Raw genomic sequence first — 21,863 nt, forward strand, 5'->3', positions numbered from 1 at the left:
CCATGAGACACAGAATTTATAGCAAAAGATTACAATGTCATGCAACTGAAATGATATATTAGACAAACCTCGATTTTTGTTAAGTCTTTCATCTTTTAGAATGGGTTGCAGGTTTTGGTTTATTAATATGTAAATTCCAGAACATCTTTTAAGTCACCTTCTCGAGAAACCTTAAGTTTTCTCAGGCAACTGTCCTGCATCATTCCAGCCTCCAGACCTGTCCACACTGGCACTCAGCAGTAACAAGTCACACTATACCAGGATTTGCTTCACCTCGTGCTACTCCAGATCTCAGGATTCCCCATGTGCCGCTCCAGGACTCAGGATTCCCCTGCTGCTGTTGCTTCGGAATTTTGGCTTGCTTGTCAATCTGGGACTCGGGATTCTCCTGTTGCAGTCACTTGGGGATTTCAGCCTGTCCATCACTCCAGAACTTGGGATTCCCCCTGCTGCCATCATTCAGGGGACTTGGCCATTCTGCTGTCCGTCACTCCAGGAACTCGGGATTCCCCCTGCTGCCATCATTCAGGGGACTTGGCCATTCTGCTGTCCATCACTCCAGGAACTCGGGATTCCCCCTGATGCCATCATTCAGGGGACTTGGCCATTCTGCTGTCCGTCACTCCAGGAACATGGGATTCCCCCTGCTGCCATCATTCGGGGACTTGGCCATTCTGCTGTCCGTCACTCCAGGAACATGGGATTCCCCCTGCTGCCATCATTCGGGGACTTGGCCATTCTGATGTCCGTCACTCTAGGAACTCGGTCTGCGAATCGGCCTGTGCTTGCCCTGCTGCCACTGCATGACATGGCCCACGCTCTCGGCTCCCACCCAGTCTCCAGGCCTGTCTTGTCTCCCTTGACTCCTTTCTCCTGGTAGGGGTAGTTAGAAGATGCTGGGGGGGCTGCACAAAACATATTACAAAGAGGAGAAAAAAAAAGAAAAATGGCCTCAGGATTAGAGTGGTGCTGCCTGAACTGCTGTGCTTTTCCAGCACCACTCTAATCCAGAATCTGATTTCCAGCATCTGCAGTTATTGTTTCTACCCAAAAGTGGCCTCACCAATGTTCCTGTTGAGCCTGACGAAATCTTTTAGGAAGAGAATTCTGCTAACTTCATCTACTCTGACCTACATGTGAGTCCAGCTCCACATGTCTGTGGCTGATTCTTAAATGGCCTCTGAAATGGTCTCGGAAATCAGCTCATCACCACCTTCTCAACGGCAACTAATGGTGGACAATAGAATCTGGCCTTGTCAGTGTTTCTTCATTTGTCAGTAACTTGTTTCTGGGATTTCTAAACATGGTGAACAATGTGTCTTCCTTCAGTAGATATTTAACTGCTGAAGAATGATGTTACAGAAAAGATGATTGGTGCTGTAGAAAATAGTTACTTCTTTGTAAGTAGAGTTTATGGTTTGTCTGAGTGAACAAACCATTAATAATAGTTAGATTTCTCAGAAGTTGATTCTTTACCTGAAATCTTGCATCCATATAGTTCGAACCGAAGTGCAACACCACCCTCCCATGTCTGTGGCCTTATGCGAACATATCGTGTCAAGATTGTCTGAGGAAACTGCCTTAAAGCAATGTCTTTGGGATTGGTGTTACCTTGGAATATCTGCAAACACAAAAGAAAAGATCACATATCAGGCAAGTTGCTTATTCTTCATTTTTGTTTTGCTCTGCCCATGGTGACTCATGTTAAGGATAGGGCTCTAAGGGCACTGCTTTCAGCACTCAGCAACCTAGGCTGTGGAGCAGTCTTTCAGTCAAACTTGTTCCCACCCAATAGTCATACTTGCCTGTACAGGTAGTTCTGTAATAATGTGTGTTTCAGCAATGCAATTTGGCTATAACATCACTGAAGTACTAGGGGATGATATTTTAGAGAACGCTTACTTCCGTTGGCAATAGTGCGGTTCCAGCAGGGATTGGTTCGTGCACTTCATTCTGCACATGCACCAATGTTCTTGTTGTTCTGCACGTGCACCGATGTCAGCTGCTAACAGAGCAGCTTTCTGTGAGAGGTACTATACAGACAGCAGCTTTATACATTTTTTAAATTTACTGTGTTAAATTTACTTTTGTGTCATTAATAAATCTGATTTCAACCTTCATTCAGGCTCCGCTACTCTTTGTGTTCGACCTTTGGATGATGTTTGAGCAATCAGGAGTGATATTTGTTGCTGGTCTGCCCCAACCCCACCTTTCCCATAGGCCCCATTATTCATATGAAGCGATTTTCTATTCAGTGAGATTTAGCTGGAACGCATGACAGCTTTATAGGAGAACAGCCTGTAAGAGTCATGTGATTATAACCAGGAGCAAGTAATGTTGTACACCCCAAGATAACAAATGTTCTATGCTGATTAAATAAGGATGAGTTTAATTTTGGACAGATCAGGTATAGAATGACAGGATGAGTTGGAGTGGCTAGTTTGCCTACTCCTGCCCCTAATTCTTGAATTTTGATATGTTTACATTTAGCTAAAGCGCTCAGATCTCAGCAAGCAATACTTACTGATGCCTAATTTTTAATGAGCCAGAAAATGTAGGAGTGCTACTCCCAAGACTCTTATTCTGTGTAGACAAATATTACTAGAAATGGAAATAAGGAACTGGATCCCAACTGCAAATGTAAAATTCTTTCCAAATCGACCCGACTTTGAGGCGTTAAACAGCAACAAAGTTTAGTAACATAGAACTCAAATATTGTTAAAAACATAGAAAGCTTTTTATCTTCTTTTCATCAGGACAAACTCAAGAATGCCAAATCTCAAACGATCATAACAACTTATACCAAAAGAGAAAAGGAGTGCCAATTGGTTGGCAACTAGACTGATTAATTGAAGCATTGCCATAGAGAAAGCATCAGGAACCATCAGCTTCTAATGCTTCTGTGTAATTACCAAGATGGTGGAATAAATCTGATACTCTTTTTCAAAATAGCCTCATTGGATCTTTTATGTCGACGGAGAAGGTAAACAGAGTCTTGGATTAACACCTCATCCAAAAGATGGCATCTTTGACAGAGCACCCCCCCTACACTGGAGTGACAGCCTCGATCTCTGTGGTCAAGCCTCTGGCGTTGAACTTGGAACCTTAAGGCTCTGAGGCAACAGTGCAACCAATTGAAGGTCAGCTGACACTTCACTGTATCTTAAATTAATCAAATTTAAGAGACGGGGAACAAAAAAAAGAGAGAAAACTCAATGAAAGGAAAAATTTAGAGAAATTTTAATTTTAATTTGCTGCCAGGATTAATAATTACTACCTTTACTGTGAAGTGGTGATTATGATAGACATTCCCAAAGTTGCTCAACCAGGCCCTTCCATGCCCCATAGAACTCTGATAATTTCAACATTTCACTTCTAATGCAGCTCAAAATGCAATTTAATATCGTGGATTGAGACCTATTGAAGTCCACCCTGGGGCAAATAGATCTTTTTTGTTTGAGGTAGTTAACAGTCAGCAGTAAAAATCAGATCTTTATCTGTCACTGCTAAAATGTATTTTGAATTTTAGCCTTCAGAAGGAAGAATGGTGTTTAAGGCTAAAGAGTTGCTTTGTACAATCAGCGTTGAGGATTCTCAGCATTTTCCATGTCTTTAGTGTTGTTGAAATGTGATTACTTCAGGATATATTGTCCACTATCTTGAAGCTTTATCAGCTGTAGCGGAACTCAAATCCCAGGCTGGATAAGGATCTCTATTTATAGTTAACTGTGTTCCTGCAGAGACGTGCACAAGATTCCAGCCGGTCAATGGTTTACTTTTACTTCTCTGTACAGCTGTTAATGATACTGGAGTAGTGAGGTTTTGCATTAATTCCACAGAATGTTAGCAGTCACGTCAACAGTGTGCAAAACTTTTTTTCCATCATAAGTTAGTCCAAATAATCATTTGTCTTTTCTTGATAAGGAAACATTCCAATTGATGAAGTAATTAAATATAATATTGAATGAGTCATTTGAAATTAATTTGAATAGTTTTTTTTTCACTTGTAGAATGGTAATGGCAGAGTGGAAGGTACTTGACTCAGTATACACAACTTACATAGAAATGTTTACAGTCACTATTTTTCTACACTAATTTACACCATACGTTTCTAGATTCCCCTGGTTTGGCAGACCTGCAATACACCACTGTGTCGCAATTTCTCAACTTTATGAAATACTGTTTTAGCCTCCTCACAGTGGAACCTGTAATAATCAGAATCATGACATTGACATTCGACACGCACATTGATGCCGCTAGGATTATTCTGGACCTAATTTTCAATTCTAACCCTTGTTTGAGTTATGATGACAATACTCATAACGTATCAACAAGAATAAAGAAATAAAATTGATTTTCTCAATTCTGAGCAACCGCAAAAAGTCCAAACATTGAAGTAATGTCAAAATAATTAATAAGTGAGCAACCCAGGGGACTACATTGTTTCACTGTCAACCACAGACCCATGCAATTGAAATGGTATATGAGAGCTATGATACTGCTCCTCAATAATTATGGAATAAAATCTTTAAACGCATATTCAACTTAAGATAGTAACTCAGTTTCTGTCTCCACAGATGCTGCCAGGCCTGCTGAGAGTTCTCAAATTTGTTTTCAGGTCATATTTCCAGCATCCACATTATTTTGCTTTGAAAATCTTTCACTCTGTCGCACCTTAATATGCTGAATTATAGCAGGCCCCATTAATTGCAATGGGGGAGCAAAGCAATGAATTATGGACTTGAACTTAGTCAATGAGTCTGGAGATTGAGTTCAATAATAAACACGGCAGCTTGAAAATATGAAATCAGTTTTGAAAGGTAATCTAGAAATAAAAATCTGGCATCAGTAAAAGTGATCATAAAACCATTAAGTTATTGTGAAATTCCAGCGAACATCCTTTAAGCGACATGAGCTTGCCGTCCTTTTTTTGATTTGGCCAACGTGACTCCCATTCCACGACATCATAGTTGACTTCCAAGTGGCCATCAAGCTACCCACGATCACATTCTCAGCACAACTTCAGGTGCCAATAAATTCTCATCTTGACTTTAATTGATTGGAAAGTGCTCATGGGATTGCAGAGTGGTTAGATCTACAAATTACTGCCAGTGAACTGCAGACTAAAAGGTGAGTGAGCAGAGTGTGCTCTTTTAGACTGCTTTTTAAAAGAGTAAAAGAACTCTTGTGGGTGGCACGGTGGCACAGTGGTTAGCACTGCTGCCTCGCAGCGCCAGAGACCCGGGTTCAATTCCCGCCTCAGGCGATTGACTGTGTGGAGTTTGCACATTCTCCCCGTGTCTGCGTGGGTTTCCTCCGGGTGCTCCGGTTTCCTCCCACAGTCCAAAGATGTGCAGGTGAGGTGAATTGGCCATGTTAAATTGTCCGTAATGTTAGGTAAGGGGTAAATGTAGGGGTATGGGTGGTTTGCGATTCGGCGGGTCGGTGTGGACTTGTTGGGCCGAAGGGCCTGTTTCCACACTGTAAAGTAATCTAAACAGTTACAATCACTCAGTTGGTTTACACTTACAGCTTGGCTCACCCACTCACAGGCTCACATTCTAGTCAGTAGATTGCAGGCTATTCTCCCCGTCCAGGACTTGAACCCTTAATTCGAAATTATCTTTGAGTACAGTGAGAAGTAGGTGATTCCCCACCCCACCCCTCTGTGCATTGTCACTTTCGAGGTGGTGGACAGACTTGTGCACCCTGAGTGATGTTATGGTAGGGCCACCCTTGGCACCAGAGTTAGGGGCAGACGGACAATCCTTTGCCCAAAAACAAGCAAAGATGGTGGCGAATATGGGAGAAATGCAGTGGCAAGGTGGTCATTGGGATATGACATGTCCTTTAAATCAAACCACCGACCCATCAAGGTCATGTGAATCATGATGGCTTCCCAAGGTCCACCACGTTCAGCTAAGTCATGCACAACATTCGACCAGAGAGGTAAAGGAGGACATGTGGTGGAAAGAGAACACCCCAGATCCAAGAATTTGCTGATGATCATGGCATGCAACATTTCTTTGAAGCCATCAGGGCCGTTTGTGGACAGGATAGTATTTCTCTTCTTGAAGATGGCAATGGCCTCCGTCAACACTGGAAGGAACATTTTCAATACCTCTTCAACCATGGCAACTGCAGGTTATCTGTCCCCGTTACCCTGTGCTAGAATCTGTTAGTGAATCACCATCAACAGGAAAACTGCAATAAGCAATTAACCAGATGAAAGACAACAAAATCTCATGTCTTCAAGCTGAGGTCTTCAAAGGTACTGAACTTTTGCTCACATCCAGATTCCATGCATTACTACTACAGATTTGGGAGGAAGAAGAACTCCACTCCTTACTTTAGAAATGCAATAATAGCAACTATCATCAAGAAGGGAGCATTCTGTGGAAACAATTGAATTATTTCCCTCTTCTCTACACCAGGGAAAATCCTGATACACATTCTCCTAAATCACCTCCTTCCTGCGACTGAGGAAATCCTGCCAGAGACGTGCTATGGCTACAGATCTTCCATAGACAAATACAAGAAAAATATTGAGAACACCACCAGGAGCTCTTTCTGGTATTCATCAATAATACTAAATCATTTAACTAAGTACATTTATAACTTACTTGTCAGTGACTACTCACTTCCGCAAAGATCACGTGCCCACTGGCTAGATGTCAGCTGGATAGAAAATGTTTTAACCTCAGTCACCTCTGTGTGAAAAAGTAACCTGACCAGCAATGGCACGTGTGACCAACAGTTTGCAGATCACTGCTGTGTCCCTGTTCATCTGCAGGAGAGTTTCAAGCCAACACCTATCTCTTCAATTCTCTAGCCAATAAACTCAGCCTGGTCTTGAAATGTTTTCTTCTTCTCTCATGTGACATGGCATTGCTGACTGGTGCAGCATTTATTGCCCGTCCCCAACTGCCCCGAGAAGGTGATGGTGAGCTGCTTTCCTGAACTGCTGCTGTCCATGTACTGTGGGTTGACCCACAATGTCCTTAGGGAGGACATTTCAGGATTTTGACCCGGTGAAATTGAAGGAATGGCGGTATATTTCCAAGTCAGGATGATGAGTGGCTTGGAGGGGGACTTGTGGGTGATGGTATTGCCATGTATCTGTAGCTCATACAATGTTACCAATAGAAAGCTCAATCAACCTGCTCCTGGTTAGTCAAAGATTCAACTCAGGAATATGGTGAGCACTTCCTCAGTCTTGGCTCTCTCTAAACGTGACCTTGGACAATGAGACGCCACACCAAGCTAGATGTACCAGCTCAGCCTTTGATAAACTACTGCAGAGTGTTTGACAACAATGATCTCAGCAAATCAACAAAAGTCAGAGCATCTGGACAGTTGTCCCCACTACCCTCATGAAAACTAGATTGTATATCAGCAAGAGGCAGGTGAAGCCTCCCAACATTTCTATACCACATTCTCCAGATTCAATGGAAGGATCAAATCCTTGGTGTCCTTCTTGAATGCAGCTCCATTCATGCAAAATTCCTGTAAATTCAACTTTGACAGACTGGACAGTGTGTCTGTCTAGTCAAAAGGTTCCTTCCCCTGCTAAGTCCTCCTTGCTGAAATTTCAATGGCCTGTGCTCCAATGGGGGAAATGAAGAAAACACTTCAATAATACTCTGCAGCTCTCCTTGATGATGGCAGCATGGACATTAATGACTGGAAGGAGCTTGTCTTTCACCAATCTTTCAAAATGGTGACAACTTGCTCATCAAGCTACATCGTATTTGGAGTCACAGCATCTTAATGATGAGGCACAGTGATGTCACAGAGCAAATCTTGCACTCTGCATCTCAATATCTTGTGGGAGATCTTGCCCCACATCTCCAGAGGTCTACAGGTTGAGAATTGGCCTATTGAGTCTCATGACCCTGACCAGGTGTCATCCTCGAATCAAAGAACAATCACTGTTGCTCTCAATGAAGGAAGTATTAAATTGGCACATCCTTTGGTTAAGGTATTAAAATAAGGCTCATACCATTTCTTCTGCAAATTAAGGAAGATGCAAATATTCAACATTCGAATGAGACATTCAGGGAGTTCTTCAACAGGCCTTTTGCCTTTGAGGTGCTTTTACTCTGCTAACATCACTATGACAGAAGCATTTTCATATTCCATTACAAATGGAATGAACTTCACAAAAAAGTACTGACTCCAAACTTTATAAGGATTGTTTGAGACAATTATCATTTCATATTGATGTGTTTGAAAATAATTCAAATTGATTAAAACTGTTACTTTGAGTCTTCCTGCACAATAAAGTGGTTCTGAAATTCCCATGAAAACTTTCAACATCCAAGATGATATGACCAGTCTTTTTAAACTATTTTAAGGCACATCTTGGTAATACCTCATTACTTCACAAAGCATTTCAGTTGAGACCATCTTTCATTTAATTACATCTAATTTGAGGGCTTGCAGGTGGCAAGAGTTTATTCAACTGAAAGGATTTGCGAATGATCTGTTTAATGATTCACATTAGGACTTCAGACTTTTTTACATGTGTTGATGGCTCTGTTAAAACAGCAAACAGAGGGAGGCCATGTGAATGGATTAAGCACCCGCTGACTAATATTGGAACTGTCATTTCCAAGGTGTGCATTGTAGAAATGTGATCAGCTTTAAATTAGGCTACTTTTCTTCAGCAAATGTTCCTTGTTAATGTTCTCATATTAGAAATCTGATAGATTCCTGGTTTGCAGAAAGGAAGTGTGAATAACTCTTGTGAATTAAGTTGATTGAATGTTCTTTGCTGTAGATCAAAATGACAGAATTCTCAGTCTTAAAAATGAAACTCTTTCATGGCCCACCAATGAGGTAATGTTGCTATAATACGTATATGTAACACAGTGCAACAAGATACTGACAATTTAAACAATTTTAGTGTGAATTCTGGACCTATCCATAATCTTATCTCTGGAGAATAAGAAATTGTAGCTCCACAAGTCTTGCCAAAATATATGTTTAAACTCGTTAAATTCTTCCTTGATTGCCTGACATCTGAACCCCATTCCAGGTCCCATGGGTTTGTTTTTTTTTGTTCCTTTCATGTCATGTATGGTCTCCAGACGCTGGTTTTCAAATCAAATGGTATACATGGGCACAGAGAGCTGAAAGGTGATGTACTACCAGTCATAGATCAACCTTGTTTGAACTGCTCTCCATGTTAGGGAATAGCTTTGTTAAACTGTGGCTGCCAGTTCCGTGATTATAAAGAAAAATATGTCTGGTGTTGACTAATCCAGAGGACAAAAAGGACAGAAAATCAGAATTGTCTTTTCCTGTGTTGTCTTGCAAGAACTGTTCAAATCTCAACTATTCCAGGCTCCTTTATTTGATTATAAAAGGAGATTCTACTAGAGTTCTCTCAGTGTGATGAGATATGACTAGCATTAACTGCTACATTTAATGACCAAGAAGGAGCTCAGCATCAAACAAACTTGCACCCTCCTGCGGTTGGTTGCATGGAGGCATCAGTTCAGGTGAATGTGCAAACTTCACTGTAGTTAAATTTCATGATTTAAATAAAAAGTGGATGGAATATGGGCATTGTTGGCCAGGTCAGTATTTATTGCCCATCCCAAACTGCCTCGAGGGCAATTAAGAGTTGTCCGAAATGCTGTGTGTCTGGAGTCACATGTAAGCCCGATCAGGGAATGAAGGCAGATTTCTTTCCCCAAAGGAAATTTTTGAACCAGATGGGTTTTTACAACAGTGGTTATATAGTCACCATCAGGCCAGCTCTCTAGCCCAGAGTTTATTGAATTGAAATTGAACAATCTGCCATTGTGGAATTAAAACTCATTGTCCCCAGAGCATGAGCCCAGAGTTCTGGCTTGCTAGACTAATGACATTACCACGACACCACATCCTCTCCCTTGAGAGTGACTTTGACATGAATCCTAAAACAAAAGTCTTTAATGACTGGCTAGAGATGGCTTCTAACAAAAAAAAATGCCTTTAACACTAAAGATGTTTCACATCAGTGATTATCAAAGGATCCCTGATACAACGTATTAGGGGGTTTAGTTAGGTGACTAAACGCTTAGCCAAGGATGTTAAGGGCATCTTAAAAAAAGGAGGTGGAGAGGATTAGGAAGGGCATGCCAGAGCTTAAGGCCAAGTGGATAAAGATTTGATAAGCAATGATGAATTGAAGAAAACTAGGGATGCAAAAGAGGTGAGAACTGGAGAGGAACTATGCGCATTTATCACGCTTAATCAGAGGCCCTGGAAGAACGTGAGGACTGCAGATTGCTGGAAATCAGAGTCAAAAAGTGTGGTACTGGAAAAGCATAGCCGGTGGGGCAGCATTTGAGGAGCAGGAAAATTGATCTTTTGAGCATAAGCTCACATTCCTGATGAAGGGCTTATGTTAAAACATCGATTCTGCTGTTCCTCGGATGCTGCCTGACCGGCTGTGCTTTTTCAGCACCTCACTTTTAATCAGAACCCCTGCTTGTACTCTTTACATAACCAGCCCTCTCACCCCTTTCTAATTCTTATTACAAAAATATTGGCAAAGTCCACTGCATAAACTCATGATCCGATGAAGAAAACTGGGTCAGTTAATTCTGGCATCAACTGAAAAGACGTTGCTGCAGTTGCCTCAGATTTACAGTTAGGACTGAAGGTGAGTTGGGATTTATGATTAACATTTTCAGTTGAATATTAAAGTCACAATAATTACTGATTACCTTACAGGCTGATGATTTGTATGATTGATGTTTGTTGTGAATGCATAAATATGACCGACCTTGACAAATGGGAAAAATCAAATTTAATGATAGTTTTGTAAGCCGGAGAGTGCTGAGGGGTAACCATTGCAGATTACAGCAACAGAGGATTGTTTACCAGAGAGTCATAGAGATGCACAGCACGGAAACAGACCCTTCGGTCCAACCTGCCCATGCCGACCAGATATCCTAACCTAATCTAGTCCCATTTGCCAACACTTGGCCCGTATCCCTCTAAACCTTCCTAATCATATACACATCCAGATGCCTTTTAAATGCTGCAATTGTACCAGCCTCCACCACTTCCTCTGGCAGCTCATTCCAGACACATAGAACCCACTGCGTGAAAAAGATCCCCCTTGGGTCCCCTTTATATCTTTCCCCTCTCATCCAAAATCTATGCCCTCTAGTTCTGGACTCCCCCACCCAGGGAAAAGATTTTGTCTACTTATCCTATCCATGCCCCTCATGATTTTATAAACTTCTATAAGGTCACACCTCAACCTCCAACGCTCCACAGAAAACAGCCCCAGCCTATTCAACCTCTCCCTGTAGCTCAAAACCTCCAACTCTGGCAACATCCTTGTAAATCTTTCCTGAACCCTTTCAAGTTTCACAACATCCTTCCATTAGGAAAGAGACCAGAATTGCACGCAATATTCCAAAAGTGGCCTAACCAATGTCCTATACAGCTGCAACATAACCTCCCAACCCCTGTACTCAATACTCAATAAAGGAAAGCATACCAAATGCCTTTTTCACTACCCAATCTACCTGCAACTCTACTTTCAAGGAATTGTGAACCTGCACTCCAAGGTCTCTTTGTTCAGCAACACACCCGAGGACCTTAACATTAAGTGTATAAGTCCTGGTAAGATTTGTTTTTCCAAAATGCAGCACCTCACATTTATCTAAATTAAACTCCATCTGCCACACGTCAGTCCATTGGCCCATCTGATCAAGATCCCGTTGTAATCTGAGGTAACCTTCTTCACTGTCCACTACACCTCCAATTCTGGTGTCAGCTGCAAACTTACTAACTGTACCTCCTATGTTCACATCCAAATCATTTATATAAATGACGAAAACTAGTGGACCCAGCACCGATCCTTGTGGCACTCTATACTGGTCACAGGCCTCCAGTCTGAAAAGCAACCCTCCACCACCACCCTCTGTCTTCTACCTTCGAGCCAGCTTTGTATCTAAATGGCTAGTTCTCCATGTATTCCATGAGGTCTAGCCTTACTAACCAATGTCCCATAGGGAGCCTTGTCGAACACCTTACTGAAGTCCATATAGATCACGTCCAATGTTCTGCCCTCATCAGTCCTCTTTGTTACTTCTTCAAAAAACTCAATCAAGTTTGTGAGACATAATTTCCCACGCACAAAGCCATGTTGACTATCCCTAATCAGTCCTTGCCTTTCCAAATACATGTACATCCTCTCCCTCAGGAGTCCCTCCAACAACTTGCCCACCACTGATGTCAGGCTCACTGGTCTACAGTTCCCTGCCTTGTCCTTACCACCTTTCTTAAATAGTGGTGCCACGTTAGCCAACCTCCAGTCTTCTGGCACCTCATCTGTGACAATCGATGATACAAATATCTCAGCAAGAGGCCCAGCAATCACTTCCCCAGCTTCTTAACAAAGTTCTAGGGTTCACCTGATCAGGTCCTGGGGATTTATCCACTTTTATGCATTTCAAGACATCCAGCACTTCCTCCTTTGTAACATGGTCATTTTCAAGATGTCACCATCTATTTCCCCACATTGTATATCTTCCATGTCCTTTTTCACAGTAAACACTGATGCAAAATACTAGTTGAGTATCTTCCCCATCTCCTGTAGCTCCACACACAGGCTGAACTTTGAGGGGCCTATCCTCACCCTAGTTACCCTCTTGTCCTTAATGTATTTGTAAAGACCCTTTGGATTCTCCTTAACACTATTTTCCAAAGCTATCTCATGTCCCCTTTTTGCCCTCCTGATTTCCCTCTTAAGTATACTGCCCCTTTATACTCTTATAATGATTCTCTTGATCTAACCTGTCTATACCTGACATATACTTCCTTCTTTTTCTTAACCAAACCTTAATTTCTTTAGTCATCCAGCATTTCCTACACCTACCAGCCTTTCCTTTCACCCTAACAGGTATATACTGTCTCTGGACTCTTGTTATTTCATTTCTGAAGGCTTCCCATTTCTAGCCATCCCCTTACCTGCGAACATTTTTACTTAATCAGCTTTTGAAAGTTTTTGTCTAATATTGTCAAAATTAACCTTTCTCCAATTTAAAATTTCAACTTTTAGATCCGGTCTATCCTTTTCCATCACTATTTTAAATCTAATAGAATTATGGTCGCTGGCCCCAAAGTGCACCTCACTGACACCTCAGTCACCTGCCCTGCCTTATTTCCCAAAAGTAGGTCAAGTTTTGCACCTTCTCTAGTAGGTACATCCACATACTGAATCAGAAACTTTTCTTGTACACACTGAACAAATTCCTCTCCATCTAAACCCTTAACACCATGGCAGTCCCTGTCTATGTCTGGAAAGTTAAAATCCCCTACCATATCAATCCTATTATTCTTACAGATAGCTGAAATCTCCTCACAAATTTGTTTCTCAATTTTCCACTGACTATTAGGGGGTCTATAATAGAATCCAAGTAAGGTGATCATCCCCTTCTTATTTCTCAGTTCCATACAAGTTATGTCCCTGGATGTATTCCCAGGAATATCCTCCCATGTACAGCTGTAATGCTATCCCTTATCAAAAATGCCACTCCCCCTCCTCTCTTGCCTCCTTTTCTGTCCTTCCTGTAGCATTTGTATCCTGGAACATTAAGCTGCAAGTCCTGTCCATCCCCGAGCCATGTTTCTATAATTGCTATGACATCCCAGTCCCATGTTCCTAACCATGGCCTGAGTTCATTTGCACTCCCTGTCAGGCCTCTTGCATTGAAGTAAATGCAGTTTAATTTCTCAGTCCTACCTTGTTATCTGCTTTGTCCCTGCCTGTCCTGACTGTTTGACTCACTTCTTTTCCCAACTGTACCAGTCTCAGATTAGTCTCTTTCCTCAGTATCTCCCCGGCACCCTCCTCACCCCCACCTTACTAGTTTAAATCCTCCCAAACAGTTCGAGCAAATTTCCCTGCCAGTATATTAGTCCCCTTCCAATTCAGGTGCAATCCATCCTTCTTGTACAGGTCACTTCTACCCCAGAAGAGATTTCAATGATCCAAAAATGTGAATCCTACTTCCTGCACCAGCTTCTCAGCCATGCTCTATCCTCCTGTTTCTACCCTTACTCGCTCGTACCACCTGAGTAATCCAGATATTACTACCATCAAGGACTTCCTTGATGAAATCCTGCCTAACTTTCTATATTCTCCCTTCAGAATCTCATCTTTTTCCCTTTCTATGTCATTGTTTTCAATGTGTACAGTGACCTCCTGCTGATCCCTCTCCCCTTTGAGAACATTCTGCACCCTCTCTGAGACATCCTTGACCCTGGCACCAGGAAGCCATTCTGATTTTTCACTGCTGGCCGCAGAAGTGTCTGTCTCTGCCTCAGACTAGAGAGTCCCCTGTCACACTCGATCACTTGGAACCCGAAGAATCTCTCATTCCACTAGAGCCTGTCTTGATACTTGATTGTTCATGCAACATTCCCCTGAGTGTCCACCACTCTCAATTTTCCAAAATAGCATACTTGTTTAAAATGGGGATAGTGCAGGAGGCTTCTGTGGCTATCTGCCTAACCCTCCTACCTTTCCTGTATCTGCAGCTTTTCTCTCTTTCTTTAACTGCCAGTCAGCACAGTATTTTTGCTCTAAACAAAACAGTGCTCAAGGCTAACTTAGTACCATAGTTTATATTTTTAAGTTTAATAAAGAGACAGATTTCAATAGAACATAAAATCTAGAAAGAACCCACTCTACTCACTAATCTAGAGTTACAGCAAGGTTACACATTAAAAACTATGCACATATCTGTTCCTGTGCTGTGAGCTCTCCCACACAGGTTCCTCCAAGGTCAGTTGTGAATTTTGAATTACCTCTGGCAATCTGGTAGACACATCCATTATTACAGATTACAGATTACATTACAGTGTGGAAACAGGCCCTTCGGCCCAACAAGTCCACACCGACCCGCCAAAGCGAACCCACCCATACCCCTACATTTACCCCTTACCTAACACTACGGGTAATTTAGTATGGCCAATTCACCTGACCCTGCACATCTTTGGACTGTGGGAGAAAACCGGAGCACCCGGAGGAAACCCACGCAGACACAGGGAGAACGTGCAAACTCCACACAGTCAGTCGCCTGAGGCGGGAATTGAACCCGGATCTCTGGCGCTGTGAGGCAACAGTGCTAACCACTGTGCCACCGTGCCGCCCACCACGTTAAGTTAAGTTTTCCTAGACGCACTCTGATGTCCAGCAAAGGCAGTAACTGTGCAGATTCACTGCCGTGTCAGTTAGCAGTGTGAGTTTCTTTCTCTCTCTCCTTCATGTGCTTCCTATTGTCTGTCCTTCTCCATTTTAAAAGGGCTGTTGTTTTGACTTTTCTTTCTCCAAAGTTCCAAAACAATGCAACAGCATATAAAACAGTAATTGCTGCTCCTGGAATTCAAGGTTCACCTGATAACAACCAGCCTGACCACACAAGCACCTTTCTCGTCTACCCTCCTCCACTGGATTATTAGACTGCTTGCCTGACAACCAGAATTGAACAAGCAGAAATTTCCAATAATGAAATGTCAAGAAGCTGTTGGGTAGAATTTTCCCATTTTCAGTTCAGAATGGGATTCATCATGCCCATTCCGCCATGGCATGAAGCAACTTTTCCCACACAACCTTCCACTCCTCACCTCATTTATCACGTAACATGGTGCCTTTCTTGGGAATTGTGTGGCTGGAGAGGTAGGAGTGCTCACCACTGCGAGGATCTTTCAGGCTTTCAGGCCTCAGGCACCATCGTTATAATGCCAGCTTCAGATACAGCAAGGCAGGAACTGGCCCTCTTGCTGTGTTGCTTAAATATTACAGAAGGCATGGCCCAGAACTCAGGGAAGCTCAGTCCCTGCTTAGTGGACAAAGACTAATTTGCGCAGGTGGATGAGTTTGGGAGGGGGTGGGGGCGGCGGAGTCTCCTGTCTCCAGCTGATTGCCTCGGGAGGTCAGTCCATAGGTCACAGCCAGACGAGACCCAAACATGTTGCCTCTCGGTTAAAGTGGGATGCTCAGCAGTACAGTGATAAGATCAATGATGTTCTGTGCTCTGCAAGGCTAGATGCCACTGTCTTTTCCCAACTAGCTCATATTCACAGGGTCAGCAGTCACTCTAGTTCTGCCACTGCAATACCTCCCACCAACTTAGCATGCTGTATGTCCACTCACCATATACTCCCATATGACAAGCCCTTCCTGCTTTCTGTGCTTCCTACTCACTCATTACATCCATCCCCACCTTACTCAATCCCTTCCTTTGTCTCAGTTCAGGAAAAGAAAAGTGTCTCACCCCCAGGTCTGACGTCCCAACAGTACCCAAGGCACCTAACTATAATCCTCAGGCTGCTTGCTGTTGACCTGCGGGACTAAGCCTAATCCGATTCCTAGACTGCAAGGTCACAGATCCCTGGACTCTGAGTAGATCCGAGTGCCTGCCTGATTTTGACATTTCCCCTGACTCACTGTAGTCTCCCTTCAACCCCACGAGGGAATGCTCCCCTTTAACTTTCACACAAGGCCGATGATACAAAGTTAGGTGGACAGGCAGGTAGTACTGAGGAAGTGGGGAGGCTGCAGAAGGATCTAGACAGTTTGGAAGACTGGTTCAGGAAATGGCTGATGGAATTCAATGTGAGCAAATGCGAGGTCTTGCGCTTTGGAAAAAAGAATTCAAGCATGGACTACTTTCTAAACGGTGAGAAAATTCATAAAGCCAAAGTACAGAGATATCTGGGAGTGCTAGTTGAGGATTCTCTAAAGGTAAACATGCAGGTTGAGTCCGTGATTAAGAAAGCGAATGCAATGTTGTCAATTATCTCAAGAGGGTTGTGCTACTGAGACTTTATAAAGCTCTGGTTAGGCCCCATTTGGAGTACTGTGTCCAGTTTTGGTCCCCACACCTCAGGAAAGACATACTGGCACTGGAGCGTGTCCAGCAGAGATTCACACGGATGATCCCTGGAATGGTAGGTCTAACATATAAGGAACGGCTGAGGTTCCTGGGATTGTATTCATTGGAGTTTAGAAGGTTAAGGGGAGATCTAATAGAAACTTACAAGATAATACATGGCTTGGAGAGGGTGGATGCTAGGAAATTGTTTCCGTTAGGTGAGGAGACTAGGACCCGTGGACACAGCCTTAGAATTAGAGGGGGTAAATTCAGAACAGAAATGAGGAGACATTTCTTCAGCCAGAGAGTGGTGGGCCTGTAGAATTCATTGCCGCAGAGTGCAGTGGAGGCTGGGACGCTAAATGTCTTCAAGGCAGAAATTGAGAAATTCTTGATGTCACAAGGAATTAAGGGCTACGGGGGGAATGCGGGTAAGTGGAGTTGAAATGCCCATCAGCCATGATTGAATGGCGGAGTGGACTCGATGGGCTGAATGGCCTTACTTCCGCTCCTATGTCTTATGGTCTTATGGTCTTATCACCATTTTCTTGAAGCACGTGCAGTGTGTTTGCCACATAAATGGTTGGCACTTTCCAGAACATCCCTCCGTAGGACGCAGGCGGCACTGTCCAGGCCATCATTCCAATTGCCTAGAGGGCTGTTGGGAGCCAACCACATTGCTGTGGGAGTCAGCTTTGGCCAGACCAGGTAAGGATGACAGATTTCCTTTCCAAAAAGGACATTAGTGAACCAGGTAGGTTTTGAATAATAATCACCAGTGGTCACCATTAAGCCAGCTTCTTATTCCAGATTTTATTGAATTCAAAGTTCATCATCTGCCATGGTGGATTTGAACCCATGACCCCGGATTATTAACCTGGCATTCTAGATTACTACACCAGTGATATTACTACTGGTGATATGGGGTCCAAGATCAGACATGGTGAGGCTGCTGGTTTGTCGATGCCAATTTGCCTGGAAGAAGGGGTAGGGGAGATGGTGAGCATGGACCATGAAGGAGTGTTGTCGTGAAGCCACAGTTGGATGGTAGTAGCCAGCAGCATTGGCAAGCTGCCAATCCAACTTACAGGGAATCAATGCCATCCAATTTCTTGTTGAACGACAGGAGAACTGGAGGTAGTGTACAAATAAAACAAGGTAGGATTTTATTGAGATGCAAATGCAAAGAAATTATTGGTTCATTTTGTTTACTGTTTTCCTTTTATATAATAAACTTCTGTTTTATTAAAATAGACAGAAGCTGCAGCTTTGTGTGCTGAGCTTTCTGCAGATGTTTTAGTGTTAAATAAAAACAATGAAACATCAAGCAGATTTTACTCTGGGATCTGACCTATCCAGTAAGTAGTAAGATCACCTGGGATTATAGCAAGCAGACCTGGAGAAGTGTGAAATCTTATTCTTCCACCCAGAGTGTGGTGATGCTGTGGAATTCTCTGCTCCAGGAAGCAGTTGAGGCCACAACACTGAATGTTTCCAAGAAGGAGTTAAATACAGTTCTTAGTGTTAAAGGGGTCAACAGGTGTTATGCGAAAGTGGGAACAGATACTGAGTTGGCTGATCAGCCATGATCATAATGAATAGGAGAGCAGGGTCCAAGGGAAGAATGGCCTACTCCTGCCCCTATTTTCTATGTTTCTATTTAGGCTTTTGCGTAAGGTTCTATGAGGTGTTTTTGTGGCAATTTTGTGGCTAATATTTACATTTTCATATACCTTCTGTCTCAAACTGCATAGTATAAGAGAATACAGCCGCCATAAATCATAAAAATGCAGCCATTCAACCATGCATAATTGTGCTTAGAACATTAGGTCTACGCTATCAAGGGAAGGACTAGTGAGGAAACTTAATCCACTTGCTTCATGCAAGTCCTTTATTCATATACCATTAGCTCAAAAAAAGCTTGCACATTTGACTGATCTTTTCTGCTTGTTTAGTTTCAATATATGATCCTTTCCAACATGGGAATCTGAAGAATTTTAGTTTTGTAGGTCAGATTTATTGGACTTTTCTATCTTTGGAGGATAGCTTTAATTTAGGACTTAAAGGAGCAGCAATGCATGTTCCCTTCACAGATAAGAACAAAAAAATCATAAGTGTCTTCTGAAGTTAAAGGATTGTCAAGTAAAAAACAAATCAAATAACAAATCAAATCATGCATTTCATTCCCAAAAGAGTACTTTTGTTGACATATTTGCAACGTACGTTTGCTTGAAACAAAATACCTTTTGTTTACCCCGTTCTTTCACAGTTATCCAGTCTTCGCCATTGGAGCTCACATCCACTTTGTAGGTTTTGATGAAATACATCCGCTGAGTTTCTTTGGAGATAGCACCTTGCGTTGCTATGGCAGAAACGTGTTGCAAGAAACCCAGGTCCACCTGCAGCATTGAAATGCAGTCAGTCAGAGCTTGTTAGGGAGATTAATGTAATGTGTTACATCACACAACAGTACTAGTCATCTGGTGAAGAAACTTATTAATAAGGTGCCAGCTCTCATTAATGTTTCAATTAAATTTTAAATATTAAAACAGAACTGTCTGGCAGTTCAGAAATAAGAATTCATTCCTTGTGTATGCTTGCTGCAGCATGCATACAATGGTCAAATACGCAGTGAGCTGCTGGAAAAGTGTATGTGCAGTTCAGATTTCTGTAATGGTATGGTTTATACACTGCGACCCTGGGTTTATTTATTTATGAATTCACTGTTTCCATGTTTGTCAGTTCTGAGGGTGCTCCAAGAATTTTGTCTGAATGGACATTAATGTCTCGTGGGTTAAACCTTCCCCAATTATATAAGCAAGGAGGTCATTTGAGCTTTTCAGCTAGACTGAAACTTACCTCCTAGCATGTTGTCTTGTTCATCTATTGTTGCAAGAAGCTCATAAGCTCAAAAGGAAAGGGACATTCCAATAGTTTAGCTAGAAAAACCACTATTGAAGTAATCTCGCTTCACATCTGTCTCTTTTGAATTAAAAGACTTATTTAAGCAGATGGGCAAATAAACTCCAATAATAACAATTGCTACAGAGAAGCCTAGTCCTAATTAGCTCCCCTTGAGGTAGGGGAAGAACCATAAAGTGGATCGTGGTCATAGATAGCTCAAGCAAAGGGCATGGGAAATAAAAACGTGACTTTCGTATTGCAGTGTAGGTACAAGGGCATCAACACATTTGCAGAACTGCGCTGTAAAGTTTTTATTTGCTTTTAGTCACTGTTCTACACTTCATTTGCCTTTCACATGCCTGAAACATATGATTCAACACAAAGTTCTAATTAAAATAGTGTTAGAAAAATGCAGATTGAATTTGGCCTGTGGAGGAGTTTAGTGGGAGTCCATGCTTATAGCTAAGTTGTGTAAGTCACACATCTGGTCATCATTTGGATTCACATATAAGGGAAATGAAACAAAAATGCTACTGATTCCTTTCCTTTGCAGGGTTCAAGTTGCGACATACTGTTGATCGACTGGATTGCATAAAGGCACACAGCCCAAAATACAACACACAGAAAGAGGCAAGGTTTTCTTTGGATCTCAATTTTTGTAAAGCAGGGGAACAGAAATGTAAGTGCAATACAATAGGAACTAATAAAGATATTTATGGTTAAGCCAAGTGGATAATCCATCACTTTGACACAGTAGATACTGTAGCAAAAGCTTTTTTATATAGTGGCGCCACATGGCAGCTAACTTTTATATAGTCACTCAGGTATGAGCAGACCTCTGTTTTGCTTTTTAATTTTTGCAAGATTTCCTTTTTTCAGGTTGTGTTTTCTTGGTGTGGTTTAACTTTAGACCTTTCACCTGTTCAAAAGCAGGTCACAAAATTAAAATGGGGAAGTTCATATGAGAGAATTAAATTGATGAAGGAATGTATCTCTTTTAGTATTATCTGAATCTCTGATATTGTGTTGTTAACTGTTAAAAATTGCAGCCAAATATACAACTGCATTATTTCTTCAGCTGGGTGGGTGGATGAATAGATCACAGGCTCCTCTTTGACTTCTGACCCATTTTTGCCAATCCAAAATGCAACAAATTGGAGTTGCATATATCAAAGCAATTTGTCCTCAAGCTGTCTGTCTACTTATTGATCAGATAATGAGGAACAAAGCAGACATCCAGTGGGTGGATGAAAGTGGAGTTAACACCTCAGCAGGGGAATACTTACAGCATTTGCCCAGCTTGAAGACTCCAATGCTGCTCTGATGTCTTGGAAACCATGACGTCTTTTTATTCCCAAGCATGCACACTACCTTCTGCACTGTTTGCAACATGGTATTTCAATCTCTATATGTGACCTCTGAAACAGGTATTTTTCTTTTGATCTTGTGAAGAAAGGTGTGGCCAACAGAGCTGAACCTCAAGACTGGTACCTCCATACTCTTGAGAAATTGGTGACGGACCATCACATGGAATTGTGACAAATCCTTGTGCCAGTGCTACTTCCAAGCTAGGGAATTCCAGGAACAAGATCTGATAATGTTGAAGGGCTGGCAATATGTGCTTAAGTCATGATGGTGTTTGTACAGAGAGGGAGAGGCAGCTAATGGTGTTCCTAGTAGCCTGACACTCTTGCTGCTTTCAGTGGTAGATGCCTTGGGACTGGGAGGTGCTGAATAATCTTTGCAAATTGCCACAGGACATTCTGTAGGAAGTACAGCTGTAGCATGTTGATCGTGAAAAGTGGCTTTAGTGGCAGAGGTGAGTGGAGTTGAAATATAAACACTGGAGAGGTGATCAATATATCAAGGGGAGGTAATGGCCCAGTGGCTCTGGAGGCCTAGGTTCAAATCCTGCTATAGCACCTGGTGGAATGTAATACAAATCAGGAATTAAGAGTCTAATGATGACCATGAAACCACTGCCAATTGTCAGGAGGGAAAAACCTATCTGGTTCACTAATCCCTTTGGGGAAGGCAAACCACCATTGTTACCTGGCCTGACTGACA

The 21,863-nt window shown here is 42.3% G+C and overlaps 1 protein-coding gene and 1 long non-coding RNA gene across 5 annotated transcripts in view; one reads left to right on the plus strand and one right to left on the minus strand.

Moving 5' to 3' along the window:
* nrp1a (neuropilin 1a) overlaps positions 1-21,863 on the minus strand; it is a 182,822-nt gene that overhangs the window by 46,485 nt on the left and 114,474 nt on the right. For all 4 annotated transcript variants that reach the window (XM_043690622.2, XM_087987524.1, XM_043690621.2 and 1 more), the window contains 2 exons: positions 19,136-19,291; positions 1,477-1,621 (listed from right to left, as the gene is read on the minus strand). In XM_043690622.2, coding sequence (XP_043546557.1) covers positions 1,477-1,621; positions 19,136-19,291 — 301 coding nt within the window. The remainder of the gene's footprint in view (positions 1-1,476; positions 1,622-19,135; positions 19,292-21,863) is intronic.
* The window catches only part of LOC148149993 (uncharacterized), a 67,702-nt gene that overhangs the window by 24,829 nt on the left and 21,010 nt on the right, over positions 1-21,863 (plus strand). Inside the window, exons 6-7 of the long non-coding RNA XR_015757258.1 lie at positions 1,499-1,653; positions 20,350-20,475. This is a non-coding gene — a long non-coding RNA (uncharacterized LOC148149993). The remainder of the gene's footprint in view (positions 1-1,498; positions 1,654-20,349; positions 20,476-21,863) is intronic.

The sequence above is a fragment of the Chiloscyllium plagiosum genome, unplaced genomic scaffold (genome assembly GCF_037043375.1).
Source record: "Chiloscyllium plagiosum isolate Xiang-an unplaced genomic scaffold, Cpla_swu_hap1 HiC_scaffold_5, whole genome shotgun sequence".
Classification (NCBI taxonomy): domain Eukaryota; kingdom Metazoa; phylum Chordata; class Chondrichthyes; order Orectolobiformes; family Hemiscylliidae; genus Chiloscyllium; species Chiloscyllium plagiosum.